This window comes from Oryctolagus cuniculus, chromosome 19, assembly GCF_051225735.1.
Source record: "Oryctolagus cuniculus isolate XC-2025 breed Fujian yellow rabbit chromosome 19, ASM5122573v1, whole genome shotgun sequence".
Classification (NCBI taxonomy): Eukaryota; Metazoa; Chordata; class Mammalia; order Lagomorpha; family Leporidae; genus Oryctolagus; species Oryctolagus cuniculus.
In genome coordinates, this window is record NC_142885.1 from 10,018,500 (window position 1) to 10,040,511 (window position 22,012).

Sequence of the window (22,012 nt, forward strand, 5' to 3'; positions counted from 1 at the left end):
CTGCACTCCTGCGTGGGTGCAGGGGACAAGCACTAGGCCCTCTCCACTGCCCTCCCAGGAGCATCGGCAAGGAGCTGGACAGGAAGCGGAGCGGCCCGGATGGAGCTGGCACCCCTGTGGGACACTGGAGTTGCAGGCAGCCCGACCTGGGCCCGCGGTGCGTGGTGAGCGTGAGTGCGTTCTGGAGAGACGGGGAGGGCAGGCAGGCTCGGGAGAGAGCTTCAGCCGGAGGGGCTGAGGTTTTCCCTCGACCTGATCCCATAATGAGGGGGTGGAATATTCATGAGCAAGGCGGGGCTTCCCTGGAACGGCTCTGTAGCCTACTGTCTTCTCTGGCAGGTGTGTCATCGCGGCCGCGTCATGCCGATGTGATGAGGCTGACAATGCGGCCACAGCAGTTTCTGAGCTGCTGAGATAAGGAGAGTCCTTGGGACTTCCTGGGACGCCCGGCACCTGCCCGTATCCAGCTGGTGGTGTGGCTCCCGGTGGTCCCCTGAGCGCCCTGCTCAGCAGCCTCCCCACTCTAGGAGGACCCCCCAGCCCTCCCCTCCCAAGACCACTGTGTGGTAGTGTACTTGGCTCTGAGTGATTTCCCAGCACCCTCCAGCCCAGGGGCTGAACCCCCTAATTCTAGCTCCTTAGGGACCGTCTCCACCAGGGGCTCCGTCCTGCCTTCCAGTGTCACTGGTGCAGTGTTTAAAGGATTTATTTATTTATTTAAAAGGCAGACTGATAGACAGAGGGTGAGACAGAGACAAAGAGCTCTTTGATCTGCTGGTTCACTCCCCAAAGGCCCACACAGGCTGGGCCAGGCTGAAGCCAGGAGCTTGGAACACCCTCTGGGTCTCCCACATGCGTGGGCCGTCTTCTGCTGCTTTCCCGAGTGCATCCACAGGGAGCCGGATCAGAAGTGGAGCAGCGGGGACCTGGGCTGGTGCTCAGATGTGGCCATGCCGGCCAGCGCTGTAGGCAGCGACCTGACCCACTGAGGCACGCGCTGGTGGAATCCTGATGACTGTAGCCATACCCTCTGCCAGGTCCTAGTGTTGGAAGCATTTGCCTTCCCTCCCTGGGGTCTGGCGTGGGGTCAGTGTGGCAGGGAGCTGGCAAGCAGCACAAGCGATAAAGGCTGGGAGCCATGGGGCCCTGGTGGTTCCTCTTGTCTCAAAGCCAAGTATCAGGGTTCCCCTGCTATCTCGCACACCACGCCCCTCACCACGCCCACGACATCTGGTCTGGTCCCATCACCATAGGTGACAAGGGTAGCAAGGTGCAGATGGTGGCTTCGTGGCCCAACCCCCCAGCCTCCTCTTCCTCACTCCTGGGGGACAAGTGACCTGTTCCCTGCCCCTCCCACCCCTGGACATGTCCTTGACAACTGGGGGGTGGTCCCAGCTTATACTTGTCCACGTCCATGGCTTCCCTTGGATCCAGGGGACAGTGGTGGGACCTTGGACCCTTCCTTCCCACAACTCCCACTTTAGTGTCTCCTGGGTGTCTCTGATGATCGGCCCGGCCTCTCCAGCCTCAGCCCCTGTCTTCCCACCTCTGCCCCCCGGGCTCTGGCTGGGACCCTGAAGAGTCTCTGGAGCCACCTGGGGAGCGGGAAGAGGGCGTCTCAACCTGCAGAAGTGCAGCCGGGGCCTGGGGGCGTCTTCTACCTCCGTCTGCTCCGCCCAGCTGGGGGTGGGGGGTGCCCCCTAGGCGGCAAAGAGAGGCCGCAGGGACTCTGATGCAGGATGAGGAAACCCCCGCCTCTCCCTCCGCGTTCGCTGCCAGGAATGCACAGGTGCTTACCTGGGGGAGGCCTGGCTTCCTGGAGGAGGTGAGGAAGGCGCAGAGCGGAGGGGAAGGGTTTTCACGGCTGAGAGAGGAGGAGACGTGACGTGGAGCAGGACATGCGGGTGCAGGAACAGCTGAGGCCAAGGCCCAGTGTGGGGGGGCAGGAGAGGGGGGTGGGAACCCTTTCACGTCTGCGTCCTCAGCGTGGCGACAGGCATTTTAGGGGGTTTGACCGTTAAGGAAAAAAGTTGGAAAGCCCCCAAATCTTCCACTGCCGTCTCCGGCCTTGGCCAGTCTGCTTGGCTCCCGTGGTCTCCATGGAGACCACTTTTTGAAAACAAATATCTTACCAGGGCAAAGTGGTCCAAAGTGTTAGGGACCCCAAGAGTGTCCGGTCCGTCCATCCCCGTGGAGCCACCTCTCCTGCAGGCTTTATCCCAGGACGCCTATGCCCACTCCCCAGGGTCACCACACGCCTCCCAGGCAGCACGGGTGATGCAGCCCCCAGATGCTTGGTTCGGAACCCTCCAGGGGATAAAGAGCCCTGGGGTCCCCCGAAGCGGGGAGCAGCACAGCCCCTCCAAGCTCTCTGGCTGCCTCTGCCGCACTCCCCTGCCCGTCCGCCCCTCTGGCCCTGGCCGCCTCGGCCTGGCCGCTTCCTAGGGCTTCTGTCCACAGAGCCTCTTCCCAGGCCTCGGGGATGCGTGGACCTAACTTCACCTTCATGCTTTTGCATTCTTGTTTTTCAGACCTGATGCTTTTAGGTGAGAGAAACACGTCGGGCGGGCAGACAGACGGACGGACACGAGAGACCTCCCCTCTGCGGATTCGCGGGTTCACTTCCCAAAGAGCTGCAAGAGACGAGACTGCGCCAGGCTGAAGCCAGGAGCCCAGACTCCATCCGGGTCTCCCACGTGGGTGGCAGGGGCCCAAGTACCTGAGCCCTCCCCTGCCGCCTCCCAGGGAGCTGGACTGGGAGCGGAGGAGCCGGGCGCTCTGACGGGATGCAGGGGTCCTGAGCGGCACCTTAGCCCCCTGCAGCAAATGCTGCCCCCTGTAAGCGTCTGCAGCTCAGTCTAGGGGTTCAGGAGCCCGGCCGCGGCAGTGGCTCAGCCCCGATGAGGGCTCTCCGGGCTGTGTCACGTCGTGGGAGGCAGTGATGGCGGTGGCAGGTACGGGAGGGAGGGACCCCAGCTCCATGCGGGAGGAGGGAGGGAGACTTAGGCTTTTAAAACAATCGGCTCTTCCAAGAACTCACTCAGGGTCCCCGCAGAGGGAACTTAATCCCTTCCAGAGTATGCCCTCGGGTAACCTAAGGACCTCCCAGTAGACCCCACCCCTCGAAGTCCCCCCACCATTTATCACCACCACCCATTGGAAGCAAGTGTCCAGCAGGTGCATGTGCGTGTGTGTGGAGCTGTGTATGTCAATAAACCTGTGCCAACTGCGTTCACTTCCTAAGGCCTGTGTGAGTCCTTCCTCGATGACGATTAGACCATCGCATTCTAGCGTGGGATTATTCCATAGTCTTTGGATTCAAACACTCCCATCTGGGCTGTCTCCAGCATCCATTACAACGGCAGAGCAGGTGGAAGGGAGCCAGGCGCCAGCCCCTTCCCAGCTGGTAGCCCTGAAACTGAGAGCCAGACCCCAGAGATCAAGGCCTGGGCTGGAGTCTGCTCCGCAGGGGGCAGGGGTGGGGCCGTGTCCCTGCTGGGAATGGCTCCCTAGGACCTAGCTGGCTGAGGGCGTGGCTCAGCCTGCTCGGGGACCTGGCACCTACTGGTTTGTGCGCTTCCCACTGCTCGATTCCCGATTCCCGGTACAGTGGAAGAGGGGAGGGGGGGGCGGGCAGTGCAAAGGTACGGCTCGGCCCTCTGGCCAGCCAGGGCAATAACCATTTTCTCCTGGGGCCAGGTGCGCTGTGCAAACGTGGCTGCCTCTCTCCTGCCGTCCCGTCCTGGCCCCCTCTGCGGGCTGTGCCCACCAAGCCCCATGCGGCTGCTCCGGCTCCTCGGCTTCTTCTGCATGTTCAAGGCCCTCCTGGGAGCCACAGGTGAGGGTGAGGGTGGGGGCCTGCAGACCCTGCTGGTGTTCCAGGGCTCTTCGTGGGGTGGGGGTGGGGGTGGGGCCGAGGAGGGGAGGCTCTCTGCTCTGGATCTGGATGGAACCGGTTGTTGGGGGCTGCACAGTCTCCCTGGACAGGCCCTTCCCTCTTTGACCCCGTTTTCTGGATGCCCTCCTGTTTCCCCATCCCCCGGCCCAGCACTGGCCTCCTGCCTGCGTGGACACAGACGTGGACGTGAGCCTTGGCCCCTAGTTCTCTCCCTGCTCTCTGGCTTCCCTGCCTTGGGAGACCCTGCCCCCAGCTCTGCCCCTCACTCTCAGCCCCTGCCAGAGCCCATGTTTCTGGGTGCCACAGCCAGCACTGGCACAGGGAGGTTCTGAGGTGCCCTTTGCTCCCAAAGTGGGGGGCTGGGGACCACCCAGAGTGGGGTTCCAAGTCCCAGGCCCTCGGTCCATCTCCTCCTTCACCCCCAGGGCCACCTCCAGGCTCCAGGGCCTCTAACCCAGGAGTCCTCACAGTGCCCACCCCCCAGCTGCCTGACCCCCCTGGGTTGTGCAGACTCCCCAGCTCTCAGGGACAGAATGAGCCCTGTCCCAGGTCGGGGGGGCTTAAGTAGTGTGGGCAGGTGGTCGGGGCGCGCCTGGTTTGCTCTAGCCAAGGCTGTCTCTTCCGTACCCCTTACTGCTGGAAAGGGAGAGAGGGAGAGAAGAGAGAGAAGGGAGAGAGGGGGAGAGGGAGAGAGAGCAGAGAGGGAGAGAAGAGAGGGAGAGAGAGAGGGGGAGGGGGGAAAGAGAGAGGGGGAGAGAGAGAGAGAGAGAGAGAGAGAGAGAGAGAGAGAGAGAGAGAGAGAGAACGCCTTGATCCTCAGTCTTAACCGCCTGCAAAATGGGTTCATGGCATCTGTAGACGGGGCATTCACGTTGGCTGATCAGTCCATTGGCAGAAGCGGGATATCGGCGTAAAACGTCACGCACCGCTAACCTTAAGCCTTGAACGTGCTCCTGCCTGCACGGTGTCTCCGTCTGGGAGTTTGCCTCTCGGCCCTGTCCTGCAGCGCCCACTGTGACCCTTGGCCTCAGTGGACTCTGAGAGCCCCAGTCTCCCTCGGCCCTTGTCTGTGCTCCCTGCAGCTTTCTCCGACCCCTCCCTGATGGGGCCTGGGCCAGGCTCTTCCTGGTGGGGGGCAGGGGAGAAACTCAGCTCTGCCAGCAGTGGCAAGGGTGGGGGGTGGTGCGAGGACCCAGGTGGAGGAGGAGCCTCAGCTAGGTAAGGGTCAGAGGGCGCCCGAGCCCTGCGGCTCCTGGGGCAGACAGGAGGCCCCAGCTGCAGACGGCCGCGGCCGCGGGGTGGGGAGTGAGCACACCCACCCCTGGGAGCTGCATCTACAGAGTGGGAGTGAATGCCCTTGGTGCTGTGACCGACACGTTCACGCCTGGGTTTCTCTGTTCTCCCGACGACACAGGAACCCTGTCTTCCACAGCCACCTCGCATGCGCTGGCCGCCCCTGCGGAAGCAGCCCGCCCCTCCCGCTCCTGGGGAGAACCTGGCCGTGCCACCCCCCACCCCCACCCGGTCCCCTCGCTCTAAGCCCATTTTCCACCCATTGTTCAGATCTCCAGTCCAACCCAGCACCTCCACAACCACCACGCCCGGGTCGGACACTAAGGCTCACACCCCTCCCTCGGTTCTCTCGGTCTCCGCGCCCAGCGCTGAGTGCGAATCTCCCACCTTATCCTCTCCCCCACCCACCCCACCTCTGCCCGTGTGTGACTGCGACCCACACATCCTTCACCCGAGAGGGAGCCAGGGCTAATCCGGACACCAGTACCTGGAAAGTGACCCCAGCCGAGCTGGCTTCTGCAGGGCAAAGTCCCCGGGGGGCGGCCCCACCCTCCTTTGTCTCAGCCTCACTCACTATGCGGTCCCCTAACGAGTCTGTCCGACAGTCGCCTCCTACTGTTTACTTCTCTGCCACACCCGCGCTCGGCCACAACGGCCGCTGGCCGGCCGGCTGGCCAGATTCCCTCAGTGCCCGGCCGCCCGTTTAAAGCAGAAACTGGCCGGCGCCGCGGCTCACTAGGCTAATCCTCCGCCTAGCGGCGCCGGCACACCGGGTTCTAGTCCCGGTTGGGGCACCGGATTCTGTCCCGGTTGCCCCGCTTCCAGGACAGCTCTCTGCTGTGGCCAGGGAGTGCAGTGGAGGATGGCCCAGGTGCTTGGGCCCTGCACCCCATGGGAGACCAGGAGAAGCACCTGGCTCCTGGCTCCTGCCATCGGATCAGCGCGGTGCGCCGGCCGCAGCGCGTCATTGGAAGGTGAACCAACTGCAAAGGAAGACCTTTCTCTCTGTCTCTCTCTCTCACTGTCCACTCTGCCTGTCAAAAAAAAAAAAAAAAAAAAAAAAAAAAAAAAAAAAAGCAGAAACTGACGCCACACGTTCCCTCTCCTCTGCTGGGTCCTTGACAACATTCACTGTAGCAGGTGCTACAACCGGCACCCGCTTCTGCCGAGGCAGACGCCCAGGTAAACCAACAATGACAACCACGAGGAGAGTGGGCTCCGGGAGAGCAACGCGTCCCCAGAGGATGGCGAGCCCAGGGACACTCTCACCGTGGAAACCGTCACGGCTTCCCCGCTGACATCCAGGCCCACGCCCGCCAACTCCGGCACCCGCCACTGCTCCTCCGATGGCTGCCACTCATAACAAGCACGCCTCTGCCTCCCACACTTCCAGACATTGACTCGGCACCCAGCACGTCCACGCCTGCGACATACGCACTCCCCCTATCTCGGGGAACGTGGAGAGGGCCAGAACCACAGCCCCGCCTTGGCGTGGGCCAGGCGCCCCTGCTCTAACACCGGCCCCACCACCCCCTCAGCTGCAGGCACAGTGGGTCCCGAGGCTGCAGTGGAGCCCTCGCTTCACCCAGCACAGCTCCCACCCCATCAGCCAAGGGCAGACACCACTCCACCACCCCACCCCACCCCGAGTACGGAGACGGCACCTAAGGGCACCCCTCCTGTGACAGCGCCTCTTCTGTGTCCTGGATGTCCCTGACCACGTGTCCTAGTCCATCTGCATTTTCCTCTTCTACATCTGCAGGTGGATCCGGGGCCCCTGACACGGGGCGCATGTCCTCAGCTACAACCAGCGCCAGTGCATCCCACACTACAGGTGACCCCACCCCGACACCCGCTCTCACCAGCGCAGCCGTAACATCCACGGCCATGGGCCCACCTTCATCCACGGCGGCAACCACAGGCACCGGCCACGTGAGCCCCACCACCCCTACTGCCACAGGCACTGAGGAAACCACGCTGACTCCGACTAGCAACGTGTCTCCTGGATCTTTCCAGACAGAAACAGCTTCTCCTCCACTCACTTCTTCCATCCCTCCCGGGTCTACTTCCCTATCTTCTGTCACGACTACCAGTGCTGTGACATCCACAAGTAGGCGTCTGTCTTCCACCCCTGTCCTCAGCACAGAACCAGGAATCGGCGTTACCACAGATTCCTCCCCTTTGTCCACCTTGGGAACCATACTCCCTGATACCAGTGTGGTTTCTACAGTCCCATCAGAGACCACCACCTTCAATTCCCCCACTAGTGTTGTTGCCCACTCCACGGCTACAATCACCTCTCCTTCCTCGCCGCCGGCTGCATCAGCGCCCAGCACCTCTCCCACACCCACGTCGTCCTCTCTGCCTACTACAAAAGCAGCCCCGACAACGACCACCCACTGGGTGACCACAGCGTCCCTGGGCCCCACGCCCAGTGCTCCCAGCATCGCTGCCTCTAGCAGCCACTCCACATCCAGTGTGGCCGCCACCACTGCCACTCACTCACCTCCCACTGCCTCAGGGACCGTGGTGACGCCCACAGCACCGATCTCCACTGCCCCGAGGACCGGCTTCCCCAGCACCGCACCGCCAGCTGCCAGCCACTCCTCCGTGGGCACCGCGGGATCCGTGGGCACGGCGGCACACCTGCCCTCAACATTCCCCGCTCCCACTTCCTCAGCAACCCTCACAGGTGTCTTTCCATCAACCTCATGGGTCCCCAACACAAACAGAACGTCTCCTATCATCACAGCCTCTGCCACGCGTCACACCGCGTCCACCACTCTCCCAAGCGTGGTCAGCACCCCACCAAGTCCTCCGTCTACAAGCCTTCCAGACACCTCTGTGTTTCCCTCTTTCACAACCGCTGACAGTACCAGGACGCCTCGCACGCCCTCTATCTCCCCCGCTCCGGCCATGACCGACACACTGCACTCCACGGCTGACTCCACCCCAACGCCCACTCATGCCAACACGGAGCCACCCTCGTCCCAGGGGGCAACCACGGGCCCCGGCCGCACGGCCGTTACCAGCTCTCACGCCGCCTCCTCTGGGCAAACCACTCGGATTCCTACCAGCGGCCTTGCTCCCGGACCTCTCACTATGGAAACCACTTCTGCCACCCTGACCGCTTCTTCAGCCAATTCCACAAGCACAGGGACCCCTGGGACGGCCACCACATCCACGGCCATGGTCAGCAATTCCTTAACATCAACTCCAAGTAGGATTTCGTCTGCTACTCATGTCCCGAGCACAGACCCAGGCACCCTGGAGGCGCCTTTATCTCCCTGGGTGACCACGCCCCCTCCCACCCACGCTGAGTCCACCGCTCCGGGTTCTCCTGGCACTTCTGTCACCCACTCTGCTCCCAGCTCCTTAGGGACCACGTCGGCTTCCACGACCACGACTCCATATTCTCTCAGCACGGGCCTTCCTGATGGAACTTGGACAAGCGCCGTCCACTCTTCCGTGGGCACCGTGGGCTCCACGCTCACTGCTTCCCACACCTCAGCAAGCCCACACGCCACGTCGCCTTTCCCCACCCCGGGGGCCCCGGAGACATCATCTCTGGGCAGCACGGACGCTGTGGTCACTCTTACTGTGACCACTGTCGCAGGCACCGAAAGCACCATGACTGGGAGCCTTGGTACAGCCGTTCCGGCAACATCTGGCACTCCCTTGCCATCGTCTACCCCTCCTCCAGCGACCTCCGACTCAGGCACTCAAAGACCCCCGGGCCCCACCACGCTCGCCCTTGGCAGTACGGGTTCCTCCCTCTCTTCCCTTCAGACTCTCACGCCAGCACCGCCCCCCAGCACCGGCTCGGCCGCCTCACCCGGCCCTGTCACAGGCACAGGTCCGCCGGCTCCTGAACCCTCTGCCTCAACACCCACCGGGACCGTGGTGACCCCCTCTCTTGGTACCGTCCTCGCACCCTCAGCACCTGCGGTGACCACGCCCTCTCCCCCGGCTCCCAGCAGCCCACTTCCCACGCTCGCAGTGACCACCGGCTCTGTGCCCACCTCCAGGCCGGGAAACACGGGTTCTTCTCTCTCGCCCTCTCCCACTCTCTCTTCACCTGCAGCTACCCAGACGTCTCCCGCGAGCTCCTCGCTGACTGCGATGCTCACTGAAACCAGCCCCCTTTCCTACACTTCTCTTGCTTCCACTACACCCTATCCAGAAAACAAAACGGCTCCCACGGCGTCCACCTCCCTGACCAGCACTGTGGCCACTTCCGCCCCCTCCACACCATTCCCAGTCCTCGCCTCTACTACCGAGACGTCTCCCGCGAGCTCCTCGCTGACTGCGATGCCCACTGAAACCAGCCCCCTTTCCTACACTCCTCTGGCTTCCACTACACCCTATCCAGAAAACAAAACGGCTCCCACGGCGTCCACCTCCCTGACCAGCACTGTGGCCACTTCCGCCCCCTCCACACCATTCCCAGTCCTCGCCTCTACTACCGAGACGTCTCCCGCGAGCTCCTCGCTGACTGCGATGCCCACTGAAACCAGCCCCCTTTCCTACACTCCTCTGGCTTCCACTACACCCTATCCAGAAAACAAAACGGCTCCCACGGCGTCCACCTCCCTGACCAGCACTGTGGCCACTTCCGCCCCCTCCACACCATTCCCAGTCCTCGCCTCTACTACCGAGACGCCCACCTCTCCCGGTGCGGCCAGTGTGACAACCACCATTCCTCCGCCCACGGACAGCTCTGCTTCTGTGACGCTGGAAGTGGCGTCCTCCACGGCCGTGACTAGTGCTCCTGCTTCCCCCGGCTCCGAGGCCGTCCCCACGAGCACCACCTGGCTGAGCACCGGGTCTGTCACCTCCCCACATACGCCCAGCCTCACCACGGAGCCCAGCAGCAGCCTTCAGACTGTCACAGTGACCTCCAGCAGGGTGACACATCCCACCCCACCCCTCGCCACGACGTTGGTGACGCCGCAGGCCCCCACCCAGATTCCCTCTGTTCCACCATCACCCAGCACAACGTCACGCGTGACTCAGACGAGCACGGAGTCAAGGCTGACCACGCCCCCAGGTCGGATCTCCTGCCCCCTACCCCGTCCCCTTCCCTCCCTGCTGACTCTGTGTCATCAAGGTCAGGCCCTACCTTGAACTTCCTTTTCTCCCTGTGCTCCCCAGGCACCTGTGACAATGGTGGCATCTGGACACAGGGCCAATGCATTTGTACCCCGGGGTTCTCTGGGGACCGCTGTCAGTTCCAGGCAAACACGTGCCAGAATGGGGGTACCTGGGATGGCTTCAAGTGCCTCTGTCTCAGCACCTTCTACGGCTCCAGCTGTCAGCTTCCTGTAGAACAGGTGGATGTGGGTGAGTTGGCCTGGGGTGCAGCAGTGCTTCCTCCTGCAGGTGCACGGACCTCCCCCCGGGGCCCCCAGGAGGCATCCTGGTCCCGCCCTTCCACCACCCCACCCCCGCCTTCCCTCCACTGTCCCACGTCGTGCCTCCTGTCCATGTCACCTCCATGCTGGGACACCCTGCCTCCTGGGCCCTTGGAGCTGTTTTAGGATCCAGCTGCTGCTCTGACCAATGACCACAGACTCAGCAGCCGAAACCACAGAAAATGGTCTGCTTGTAGCTTGGCAACCCGGCACGGGGCTCACGGAGGCTGGTGGCTCTTGGGAGAATTCATTTCCTTGCCCGTTCTGGCTTCGGGATCCTCCCACATTCCTTGCGTCAAGGCCCCCTGCCTGCATTTTCGGATCCAGAGCCACGCCTTCCTCCAATCCCCTCCGAGCCCCTCTGCCTCCCTCTTCCGCTGTGTGGGGCCCACCCCATAGTCCACGTCAGCTTTCCAAGCTAAGGTCAGCGGATGAGTGACCTGATGGTGTCCGAGGCTTTCACTCTCCCTGGAGTGTCACAGGTCCTGGGTGAGGCATGACTGACATTGCCTTTGTGTTGCGTCAAGCAATCACCAAACCAGCTGCTGTTAATCTGCCTCCCCCGGGGGCACACGAGGACGGGGCCACCGCTGGGTGCTGTGCACCCCGATTTCCTTCCTTCGCCTCTGGACAAGTCACCCTGGAATCCCTGCTGTGGTTCCATCGCTCCTCAGGGACCGCGGGGTGGGGGGAGGAGCCTGTGGGTAGGGGTGGTGGAGGCGGTGGCAGACAGGAAGTGACCAGAGCGGGCTGTGCTGTGTGCAGACGAGGTGGAGGCCCAGGTGGGCATGGAGGTGTCTGTGGACCAGGAGTTCTCTCCAGACCTCAATGACAACACTTCCAAGGCCTACAGGGATTTCAGCACCACCTTCAGGAATCAGGTGCCAGGGGGCGGGGGGAGGGGCAGGGGACTGAAGGGGCCTCCCCTGGGGCCTGCAGGTTCAGACACCAGCCCAGGACCCTTCCTCGTTCCAGATGCAGGAAATTTACCGAGACGTGCCGGAGTTCAAGGGTGTGGAGATCCTGGCCCTCCGGTAGGAGATGTTCTGGGCATGTGGGGGCGGCGGGCGGGGCCTGGAGCGCCGGGCAAGGCTGCGGCATCATCAGATTGGATGGAGAGGAGCAGAGGGTGGACGCGAGGGGCGCACTGCGGGGGGATTTCTGCAGTCGTTTTCTGGGGGTCATTTCAGGGAGGTGGTGTCGGCTCAGCTGACTTGGCCTCTCTCTGGCCGGCACCTGCTCTGCTGGGTGAAAGAGCGGGAGTGAGCGAGTGAGTGTCTGGTTTGGTGATAGATGATGTCACCACAAAGATGACGTCAGTCCCTCCTCATCGGGTCGCCCTGGATGGACAGATGGACAGAACACTCGGGGATACCAGCAGCCCCTTCCGAGAGGGGCACGCCTGGACCCCCCCTCACGCTCCGCCTCCCGCCCCCTCAGGAGTGGCAGCATTGTGGTGGACTTCCTGGTTCTGCTGCAGCTGCATTTCAGCCCCCAACTGGTCAGCGACTACGAGGGCGTGCAGACGGCCCTGAGGGAGCAGCTCCAGAACGTCAGCCAGGCTGGGGGCAGCTGCGGGAGCAACCAGAGTGAGCCCCGGCTGAGGGGCGGCGGGGTCAGGGCCCGGCCCCCGGCGGCTCCCGCCGGTCAGGGGACCCTCGGGGCTCAGGGCAGGCGGGGAGATGGGGCCCAGGTCCACATCCAGTGGTGGCAAGGCTGGGGTGAGGGAGGTCTCACAGCGCCCAGGGAACTGGGGACAGGCCCTCCCACTGGTTCCCCTAGGGTGGCTGAAGACTCCCTGGGGGAGGAAGGTGGCCGTGGGCGGCTCCCCTTGGGTCCCCCCCTCAAGCCCCACACTGAGACGGACCTCTCTACCCCTTGCCACACCTACTTGGCTCCACCTCCACTGCACTGGCATCCCCCAGCCCTGTGCTTTAAGCCGGACTCTGTCAAAGTGAACACCACGGTCAAGACAGAGCTGACCCCGGAAGGTGAGGCCGAGGGCCCAGTGGCCGCAGGTGGCCTTGATGTTTCCCGCCAGGGACATCTGCCCACCTTAGTACCCGGAGGGGGGGGGCGGGGGTGGGAGCTTGGGCGAGGCCAGGGATGGGGCCTGAGGACCAGTGGGCGAGGTGAGGGGCTGGGGTCTGCCCTAGGACACCCACTCTGGGGAATGCAGTCCCCGCCAGGCGCGTTCGGTCACTGGGACCAGGTCCCCGGGTAGCCAGGACGAGGCCGCGGGCTCTGCAGCTCCCTGCCCTCTCCCTCCCCCACCCCCAGCCCTCTGCCGCCGCGCCGCTGCCCAGGGCTACGAGGAGTTCTACTTCCCCGTGGTGGAGGCAAACCAGCTCCGCTGCGTCACCCGATGCACCTCAGGCGTGGCCGGGGCCATCGACTGTCACCAGGGCCAGTGCCTTCTGGAAAGGAGCGGCCCCACGTGCCGGTTAGTACCCACCACTCTGTGCAGCTTCCTCCTGAGGACACGCCCCGTGCACACTAGGCCCCGCCCACCAAGGGCACGCCCCTCGAGGCCCCGCCCATCCCTCGGTGGCGCCCATCCCTGAGGCCCCGCCCACTCTTGACAGTTCCCTTGAGGCCCCGCCCACAGCGTTGGTAGAGGCCCCCCCCCCCCCAGCTCCGCGCGGGGCCGACACCTGTGCCCTCCCCCAGCTGCTTCTCCACGGACACGCACTGGGTCTGGGGCCCGCGCTGCGAGGCGACCGTCCACTGGAGGGCGCTGGTCGGGGGCCTGGCGGGGGCTGCGGCGCTGCTGGTCCTGCTGCTGCTGGCGCTGGGCTTCCTGGTGGTGCGCTCCCGACCAAGAGGAGGCTCGCGCCTAGACCGGTGAGCGCACTGGCGCGGCGGGCGGAAGGAGGGCAGCAAGAGGGGCGACCGCGCGGCCCCGCTCCATCACGCTGCGGCCTCACCTAGGAGCTGGGACGAGGACAGGAAGTGGCTGGAGGCCTGGGACGAGGACACCGTGGGGACATTTTGTAATAGGGGCCTGAAGGAGGACGGAGCAGGTGAGGTCCACTGGCAGCAGGAGCGGGCAGTCGGCCCCAGGACAGATGCGTGCGCACCTGGGAGAGACCCAGGACAGGTGCGTGCGCACCTGGGAGAGACCCAGGACAGGTGCATGCGCACCTGGGGGCATTTCTTGTGGCTGCTTCCCCGTTGGCGAGCAGAGAAAACCTGAGGCCCCGCCTTCCTTTTTTTAAAGAAAATATTCATCTGAAAGTTCCGTAGAGACAGAGAGGGAGGGAGGGAGGGAGGTCGGTCTTCCATCTTCTGGTTCACTCCCAAATGGCTCCAATTCTGGCAGCCAAGAGGTCCGTCTGGGTCTCCCACATGGGTGCAGGAGCCCAAGCCCTGGGCCCCTCCTCGTACGGCCCCCTGCCTTGCCTCACCCCCCCCCCCCCCCGCTTCTCCTCCTCCCCTTCTTTTCTTTCTCTCTAGTCAAGGAAGAAAACTTCCACGTGGCCTTGGAGATGGTGGACCGCAGTCATAAGGTGAGGGGGCGGGGTCCCAGCTCCCACTGCAGACCCCTTCCTGTCCCCACAAGCAGGGGTGGGGCCTGGGCCTGTTGTCACCCCTCTCACCGTACACTCTGTGGCAGGTACACATCCAGAGACCGGAGGTGGTCTCTTTGCCACCCCCACGCCCCTTGCCTCAGGACATCAGGAAGGAGCTCCCGGCACCACCTCGCTTAGAAGAGACTGCCCTGGGACCGCAGTGGCCCAGGCTCCCGGAGTCAAAGTGATGCTGTCCGCTTGACACACACACACACACACACACACACACACCCCTCCCCGCCCTCCTCCCAGCTCGGCTGGGACCCACCTTGAGACCCAGGTTACCTCCAGGCTGTTCCTCTGTGGGACCTGGGGCAGGCTGCAACCGATACCTCGTAGTTACTGTGCAAACCATACCTGTTCTGTCCAATTCTCCATCCCAACGCACCCTCTGGCCTTAGCCCCAACGGCCTTGCCGAGGTCCCCAACCGTGCTTTCTGGCCGCCTGCTGGCAGCCTGTCCCCCACCCACCCCACCCCGGCCTTCTGCGGCTCCTGGCTGAGCCCCTGCCCTGGTCCCTTTCCTCTTCTCCCTTCCCGAGCCTAGTCCTTCGTCCAGTCCCTGCTGTGCCCCCCAGCTCTGTGTCTCCCCGGGACTGGATCCTGTTCCCTGTGCCCCCAGCCCTCAGTCCTAACCTGGCCCCTGCTGCGCGTGATCCGCTGAGTCCTGGGCTCCACCCGATCCCTGTTCTGAGGCCCCACCCCTCCTCTCACCTGCACGGGCCCTGGGTCCCAGGTGCTGGGTGGGGCATGAGTTTCCTCCCTCCTCTCCTGCCTCTCCGCTGCCCTCTTCCCCTCCCTCCCTCCCTGCTCTCTCCCTGGTGTCACCCACATCCCTGTGAGCAACCCTTGGGCCTGAAGCCCCCAACCCCAGGAAGATGGGGTCTGGGGTCAGAAGGCCTCCCCGTGCACACAAAATACAATGTCCATTGTCAGAGAAACAGCTGTGTGTGTGTGTCTCCTTTTCACCCTGGCTTGGTTAGGCAAGTTTTGGGCACACCCGTTTCTCCCGGGGAGGAAGGAGGGGGGTTCTGTGGGCTGCCCTGGGCTGTGACTGTTGCGGAAGAGAACCAAGAGGCTGGGGTCGCTCCGTTTTGTTAGGGAGCTGGGGGGCAGGGCACCCCTGGGAGTCTGCCATCTGAGTCCATAGCCCACTGGCCTTGGGGGCTTAGGGCTGGGGCTTTGAGAGGAAGGGAAGCCCCAGTGCTGGGCCACGGGGGCAGGCCGGCCTGGACCAGCTGCCTGGACAGCTGCCCTGCCCCCCAAAAAAATCTGTGAACCTCTCTTACCCCTACTACAAATATTGACTCACGACTGGCCCAGGCGGGCCGGGGCCAGGGCCCTTGTCTTCGCACTGCCTTGGGCAGTCAGCCATGCGTGACCGCGGCTGGGCAGGGTCAGGGTGACTTATCCCCTTGGGTCTTTGGGTGGGGGGGGTGAGAGAGGCCCCTGAGCCCTTTGCTCAGGGTACTGACTGGCTGTAACCTTTCCTCATCTCTGTCTCTGGCCCGGGTGGAGACCAGGACCATAAAGTCTCAGGTGCGAACAGGCGCCCCACCTGGTGAGACGCTTTGGAAATTTGGAAGGGGTCAGCTTGAGGTGGGCGACGGGGAAGGAAGGCAGGACAAAAAAGAAAAAGACAGGCTCCTCGGGGCGCGGGCAGGGACCCCTGCCTGGGCCTCCTGGGGTCCTGAGCCCCTCCCTTCGTGGTCACTCCCTCCCAGGTGTTTCTCGGCGCTAGTCTCTTGGCAACGGAAGCTGTCTCTCACCTCCACCTCCTGTCCCTCCCTCCTGCCCTGCCCCACCCTGAGGCTGGCTTCCCTCGAGGTGACCCCAGCTCTGGGGCTGGTCAGCACGCGGGGATTAGAGGGCAAACCAGTTGATAGGCTGCCCTTTGGCCCACTGCCTGCGGTCACCTAGAGCCACCCATCCAGCAGCATCATCACGGTGCCCCCACCCTGGGCCAGGCACTGTCCTTCCGTGAGGCAAAGGTCCCCAGGGTCTTTTTATACCTGCTGCCTCCCTGCCAGCCTCTCATTTCTCAGCCCCTCCGCACGAGGGCAGATCCTGTGGCTGGGGCTCCCTCCCTGGGAGATGCTGGTGACCTGGCTCTTGCTGCTGGCTCCCCAGCTCTGGGCCCCAGCTGCTGCCACATCAGCATCGTCATCGTCACTGCCATCCACACAGACGCCGACGCCGACATCGACAGCAGGTGAGTGGGACCTGGTGTGGCGCTCCTGGGCCCCGACCGGCTTCCCCCCAACACTGGAGACCTGCGTTGTGATCACACCCTAGGTGGAGAGGGGCTGCTCGGGGGCTCCCTGGAGGCTGCCAGTCTGCTCAGAGCCCCGCCTGGACGACCGGGGCTTGCGTGTCACTCTGGCAACCTCTCTGCTTCTGTCACTCCTCGGTCTGCACCTGTTCAGAGGGGCTGGGCGTCTCCTGCTTGCTTAGGGACAGTGTCGGCTGCAGGCAGCTGATGCCCTGGGGTGGAGCACTCGCTCCTTCCATCCTGACTTGAGACAGCCACAGGTGTGCCTGGGGAAGCCCCTCCAGCTAGAAACAGCTGGGGGGGGCATGACACAGGCTGGGTGGGGGGCGGCGGTCCTGTGGAGCCTCCGGGAGACTGAGTCTGGATGGACATGATGCCTGCAGGTCTGACTTTCTGATTCCCCCGGGGAAGTGAGCCCTCTCCCCACCCTGGAGAAAGAGGACAGGTTGAGTTAAAGGCCGGGGGTGAGGGAGGAGGGGTGGTAAAGGGGTGGGGGCTGAGGCAGGGTTCCTGGGCAGCCGGCAGGCAGCCCCTGCAGGAACATCCATCCAACAGCCCTGTCAGGCCCTGCCTCAGCCCACAGAGGCCGGGCAGACCCTGCCCCAGCCATGCCAGGGGCAGCAAAGGCCGGGGAGCTGGGCTCCGAGGACTTGGGGACGTTGGGAGAGAACACTGGCAATAGGTGCAGTAGTAGCTCTCGGAGGTAACACAGCGAGGTTGGGGAGCTGTGGGCGGATGGGCAGGTGGTCTTAGGCAGGGTCCCCTGAAACCCTGACTCAGAGCTCCTGGGCCTCCCTCTGGCCAGAGAGTGATGGGGTATGGCGATGCAGTGACAGGGGTCTCGAGGAACCCAGACGGAGCCGGCAGAGCCCCTGAGGACACGTTGACATGAGAGACCCCATCAGTGTGCACACCCAGGCAGCACCTGTGCTAAGTGCGGGATTTGGGGGGGTGGTCGGAGAACTCTGGAAGGTCTGATGGTCCCCAAGGGGCCCCTCGCTGCTCGCTCAGGGGTGGCTTGACGGAGCTCATAGGGAGGTAGGACGGGGGTGGCCATGGGGGCTCAGAGAGGCCGCCTGGCTGACCAGGGCCACACAGCACCTGACTGGCATGACTCGCCCCCTTTCCCCGCTCCCCCAGGCTCTGTATTGTGGGTCCCGCAGGAGCTTTTAGAGGTCAGGGCAGAGCCTCCCCGGGTCACGGTGTGGACAGGCAGATGGAAGAAGGAAGAAGACCATGCTGAGAGAAGTTGGGAAACTCATTTCTGTGGCCGTGGAGGGGGCGTAAAGTGGGAACAGCCTGGAGGGTCGGGGTGTGGAGGGTGTGGGTCGGCTGAGACGCTCAGTGGGGGGAGGGGCACGGTGCTGGATGGAGTGGGTGGGGGGTGCGGACAGAGCAACAGCACCCCTCAGACTCTCAGACATGAGGGGCAGCCCCCAGGGGTGGGGCGGGGCAGGTGGGGCTCCGAGGCAGGGGCAGGACTCTGAGGACCACCCTGGAATGAGGGCCGCGGGGCTGGGACGAGAGCCCCCCTCCCCGAGCCACGAGGCTGCAGGAGCCCCCTTTGTGGTGGGTGCCCTGTTGGAGCGTCCAGGGGGTGTCTGAGCTGGGCTGTCCTGGTCTCTGGGGCTTCAGGGAAGGGCTTCCAGGAAGAAGGGCCACAGCCCAGGACTCTCCATCAGCTGTGCGCCGTAGCGGAAGACACCGTAAATAACCTGCATTTTGTTTTGTGTACGTGGCGTTCCCAGGTCAGGTGTGTGTAGTAACGGGGAGGGCGGGGGACTGCACGCCCGCCCTGCAGGGGCCTGGGAGCTCCTTGGCCTTGACAGGTGAGGGTGGAGGTGGAAATGCAGGCCACCTGTAAAATCAGGTGCTAGGGGCAGACTTGCTCACAATAGACAAGGGGCAACCTTTGAGACGTGCTATATGACTTCAGAGCCACGAAGAGGAAGTGCTGTTTTATGCAGAGTATAATAAACTTACTCATTTAGCAAACACTGAGGTCTGGCTGCGCCTGCTCCGGGGCTGCGGGCCGGGCAGGACAAATAAAAAGTTTATAGCAGAGTTTACAGGAAAGAAACCACATCGACAAGAGCCACGACCCAACCTGGCACTGGAGTGGGGGAGAGGGCCTGGGCCCTCCGGTGTGGGGGGGGAGGCGGTGAGGGGGCCTCCAAGGCCACTTCCTCCTGGGCTGCTGGAGTCCCAGCGAGATGCCAAGCTGGACTTGGGTGGCCGTTGGGGAGGGGTACAGGAAGCAAGTATTAATGGATGCTCCAAGGCCTCAGCCGGATTCACAAGCCATCTACAGTTATGGAGAGAATTACAGCACTGATAATCAGATCCCCGGAAGCCAGCACCTGATGGAAGCCACGCTGCTTCCCAAATGATGCGTTACGTAAGCGTGCTTCCAAAAGGCGGAGGGAAAACGGAATGAAAACCAAGACGTCGGTTTTGCAAAAATAATTCTGAAACCCACGCAGAAGTTTTTCATTGCCTGAACTCTCCGTTCAGAGCTTTGAAAAGCCCTGGTGTGGATGGCTTTCAAGATGCTTTGCCCCAGAAAAATAAGCTTATCTTTTCATTCCGTGTTTCCGTGGAATCTTTCGGAGTACCCTCGGATTCGTAATGAAAACTGCTCACAGTCATTGAGGGTCTGCTTTGTTGGGTGCTGTTGTACATATCTGTTCTCAATATTTTTTTTTTAAAGATTTATTTGAAGGGCAGAGTTAGAGAGAGAGAGAGAGAGAGAGAGAGAGAATCTTCCATCCATTGCTTCACTCCCCAATAATTGCAATGACCAGAGCTGGGCCAGGCTGAAGCCAGGAGCCAGGAGGGTGCAGGGGCCCAAGCACTTGGGCCATCTTCCACTGCTTTCCCAGGTGCATTAGCAGGGAGCTGGGTGGGAAGTGGAGCGGCTGGGACTTGAACCAGCATTCTGATATGGGATGCAGGTGTCACAAGCAGGGGCTTAACCTACTGTGTCACAACATCAGTCCCTGATCTTGAGATCCTTAACTTAATTACACCTGCAAAAGGCCCTTTTTCCAAATAAGGTCACATTCACAGTAGGTGTCAGGGGTTAGGGCTCAGATGCATGCTATGGGAAAAGGATACAATCAACCTACCACCCTGTGCTCTGGCAGCATCCGGGGTTATAGGCACCGACAAAAGTGGCCTGAGAGAGCCACAGGTGAGTGAGGAGGGAGTGAGCCAGGGAGGCCCTGGTCCTGTCTCTTCCTCTGCCGCCACCCTGCCTGGGTACAAATGACTTTAGAGAAAAGGGAGCAGATTCAAGCCCCGACTCATGCATGGCAGACACAGAGCGTGCACCCAGGCCCTGTGTCAGAGGCTCTCCCTGGTGCCTCACACAGGTCAAATATTCTAGAATATTCTAGGGCGAGCAGGGTGTCAAGGTGGGCATCGTACAGAGCCATCTTCCTGGATGAAATGGACGTCCAGAGGTTCACAGGGTTGTAGCAGGGGCTGGTCGCGGGGATTCCTGGAACCGCCCCACGCCCCATGGGCTCCAGCTCTGCCGCTGCCTCTCCAGGGGGCCCTGGGGACTTCTCCCCCAGCAGAGATGGGCCTTGGGCATGGAACAGGGCAGGGGCTCCTAGCTTGGTGGGTCTGCAGGCTTCCTGGGCCCTGGGTGCCTTGTACTTTCCCACAAGAGCCCTGGGCCCTGGGCAACCTGCCTGACAAACCAACGGCCCCAAAGCATTAACGATCTTTTACAAGAAAAATCCAAGAACAAGGAAGGTGAAGACGCAATAAAAGCTGCACACAGGGCAAGAGTGTCCTCGTCTCTTTGTTTAATGAGGCACCGTGTCACAGCTTCAGATAGAACAAGATAGCACCAAACCCTACTTGTTTAGGAGTTGCTGGCTCACGTCCCTGATGGCCCACGTGGCCATACCCTAAGCAAATAGGTAATTTTTGTTAAGCATTTTGGCCTCAGAAGTCTAGGGACTTTCCTCTGGGTTCTCCGAGAAGTGGTATTGTACGTATCTAAACTTTCAAAGGTGTGTACATTGACTGTGTACATGAATGTGTGTTTGCTGTGTAGACATTGGATCAAAGACAATGCCTCTTACTCAGCATGCAGATAACGGTCGTAAGCATGCTGGCCTGTTTCTTTCTGAATGTTTGCTGTTTGGTTTATGCCATGGCCAGTTCATATACATACATGAAATTGGTTTATTTGAAAGACAGAGATAAGTAGATGATAGATAGGACAGACAGACAGACAGAGAGCTCCTATCTGCTGGGTGCCCCCAGATGCCTGCAGTGGCAGGGAGCTGACACTGAGGTTTGGGAACTCACTCCAGGGACCCAATCACTTGAGCTATCACCGCTGCCTCCCAAATAAATAACACTTCAAAAGGTATGACATCAGGTTAATGCTCACCAGCGCAGTGTGAGAATGCCCGGCCAACCTCATGTTGAGGGGCAGGGCTGTGATGCCGTGAGTGAAGCTGCCACTGTGACGCCGGCATCCCTTACTGGTTCCAATCCTGGCTGCTCTGCTTCTGACCCAGCTCCCTGCTAATGCACCTGGGAAAGCTGCAGCAGATGGCCCAAGGGCTTGGGCCCCTGCCACCCATGTGAGAGACCCAGATACAGTTCTGGGCTCATGGCTTTGGCTTGGCCCAGCCCTGGCTGTTGTCGCCATTTGGGGAATGAACCAGCACTTGCAAACTTGGAAGCTAGTGCTCTCTCTACCCCCCCTTCCTTCCTCCCTCCCTCCCTCCCTCTCTCCTTCCTTCCTCCCTTCTTTCTCTCTCTCTTTCTTAGATTTAATTTATTTGAAAGGCAGAGTGACAGAGAAGGGCAGACAGAGAGAGAAGTCTTCCATCTGCCGGCTCACTCCCAAAAAGGCTGCAATGGCCAGGGTTGGGCCAGGCTGAAGCCAGGAGCCAGGAGCTTCATCTGGGTCTCTCATCTAGATGCAGGGGCCAGGGTCTTCTGCATTAGCAGGGAGCTGGATGGGAAGCGGAGCAGCTGGGAGTTGAACTGGCACCTGTGTGGGATGCCAGCGCTGCAGGTGGCGGCTTAATCTGCTGTACCACAACACCAGCCTTTCAAATAAATAAAATAAACCTTAAAAAAAAAAAAAAGGAAAAACAACTTATCATCACATCGGGGCAGTCTGATAGGGGAAATCCAGGAAGGCCCTTGGTTTGTTTTGGGTTTCCATGCCTCCTGGGGACGCTCACTCTGTTTCCTTCTCATGGGCTCTGGAGAAGAAACCCTGACCCTGGCATCTAAGGTGGGGCAGTTGCCACCGCCACCAGAAGCCTGGGCTGGGAGTGCTCCGAGCGTCCTCAGGGCACTGCCCCTTCGTCCCTCCCAAGGGCGAATGAAAACCTCAGTGTGGAGAAGCTTGCCTGGCGGAAGGCGTGTTGGGGGGAGGGCGGAGCCGGAGCCTTTAGTTCGGGGGCTCCCAGGCACGCGGTGAGCAGGGAAGGGCCTCGGCCGAGGAACAGGACCGTTAGGAAGTGATGTTGCCCTGGGAACGGAAGGTGACAGATTCTGCGAGGAGGAAGGGCAGCTCAAGGCCA

At 62.0% G+C, this 22,012-nt stretch overlaps 2 protein-coding genes and 2 long non-coding RNA genes across 15 annotated transcripts in view; 3 read left to right on the forward strand and 1 right to left on the reverse strand.

Moving 5' to 3' along the window:
• LOC149120342 (uncharacterized) overlaps positions 1–3,239 on the forward strand; it is a 15,632-nt gene extending 12,393 nt beyond the window's left edge. For 3 of the 5 annotated variants that reach the window (XR_016225829.1, XR_016225827.1, XR_016225828.1), the window contains exons 2-3: positions 59–157; positions 2,532–3,239. This is a non-coding gene — a long non-coding RNA (uncharacterized LOC149120342). Of the gene's footprint in view, positions 1–58; positions 165–2,531 lie in introns of all 5 variants that reach the window. The other 2 variants (XR_016225831.1, XR_016225830.1) reach the window with 1 other exon arrangement.
• LOC138846999 (uncharacterized) lies at positions 171–12,039 on the reverse strand. Of its 6 annotated transcripts, none has more exons than XR_016225825.1 (5): positions 11,596–12,039; positions 10,455–10,513; positions 2,534–3,418; positions 1,798–1,864; positions 171–406 (listed from the first exon to the last, which is right to left on the reverse strand). It is a non-coding gene; the product is annotated as an uncharacterized LOC138846999 (long non-coding RNA). The 6 variants fall into 6 exon arrangements; XR_016225824.1 differs by having other exon boundaries at positions 171–409; XR_011384561.2 differs by lacking the exon at positions 171–406 and adding an exon at positions 427–1,700 and having other exon boundaries at positions 2,534–2,633.
• On the forward strand, positions 3,425–15,119 carry MUC3A (mucin 3A, cell surface associated). 2 transcript variants are annotated; one of them, XM_070064449.2, is made up of 12 exons: positions 3,425–3,838; positions 6,954–10,241; positions 10,346–10,534; positions 11,371–11,486; positions 11,581–11,639; positions 12,046–12,194; positions 12,531–12,596; positions 12,886–13,048; positions 13,276–13,449; positions 13,537–13,628; positions 14,062–14,114; positions 14,222–15,119. In XM_070064449.2, exons 1-12 carry the CDS (start codon positions 3,778–3,780, stop codon positions 14,363–14,365), a joined length of 4,554 nt encoding a protein of 1,517 aa, XP_069920550.2. In that variant the 5' UTR covers positions 3,425–3,777; the 3' UTR covers positions 14,366–15,119. The 2 variants fall into 2 exon arrangements, with proteins under 2 accessions (XP_069920550.2, XP_089177169.1); XM_089321043.1 differs by having other exon boundaries at positions 3,425–3,604; positions 3,700–3,838; positions 12,046–12,596.
• Positions 15,120–15,950: 831 nt separating this feature from the next.
• LOC100350231 (uncharacterized) overlaps positions 15,951–22,012 on the forward strand; it is a 37,247-nt gene continuing 31,185 nt past the window's right edge. The window contains exon 1 of one of the 2 annotated variants that reach the window (XM_070064443.2): positions 15,951–16,388. In XM_070064443.2, the coding sequence (XP_069920544.2) occupies positions 16,271–16,388 (118 nt within the window). In that variant the 5' untranslated portion in view covers positions 15,951–16,270. Of the gene's footprint in view, positions 16,389–16,695; positions 16,832–22,012 lie in introns of those variants that run through there. The other variant, XM_089321041.1, reaches the window with a different exon arrangement.

Excerpts from the sequence above, each read along its gene's own strand:
- MUC3A (XM_089321043.1), top strand. The coding sequence starts at position 3,778 with ATGCGGCTGCTCCGGCTCCTCGGCTTCTTCTGCATGTTCAAGGCCCTC. Across the intron at positions 11,487-11,580 it reads GCACCACCTTCAGGAATCAG|ATGCAGGAAATTTACCGAGA; the intron begins GTGCCAGGGGGC and ends TCCTCGTTCCAG. Across the intron at positions 14,115-14,221 it reads TGGTGGACCGCAGTCATAAG|GTACACATCCAGAGACCGGA; the intron begins GTGAGGGGGCGG and ends ACTCTGTGGCAG.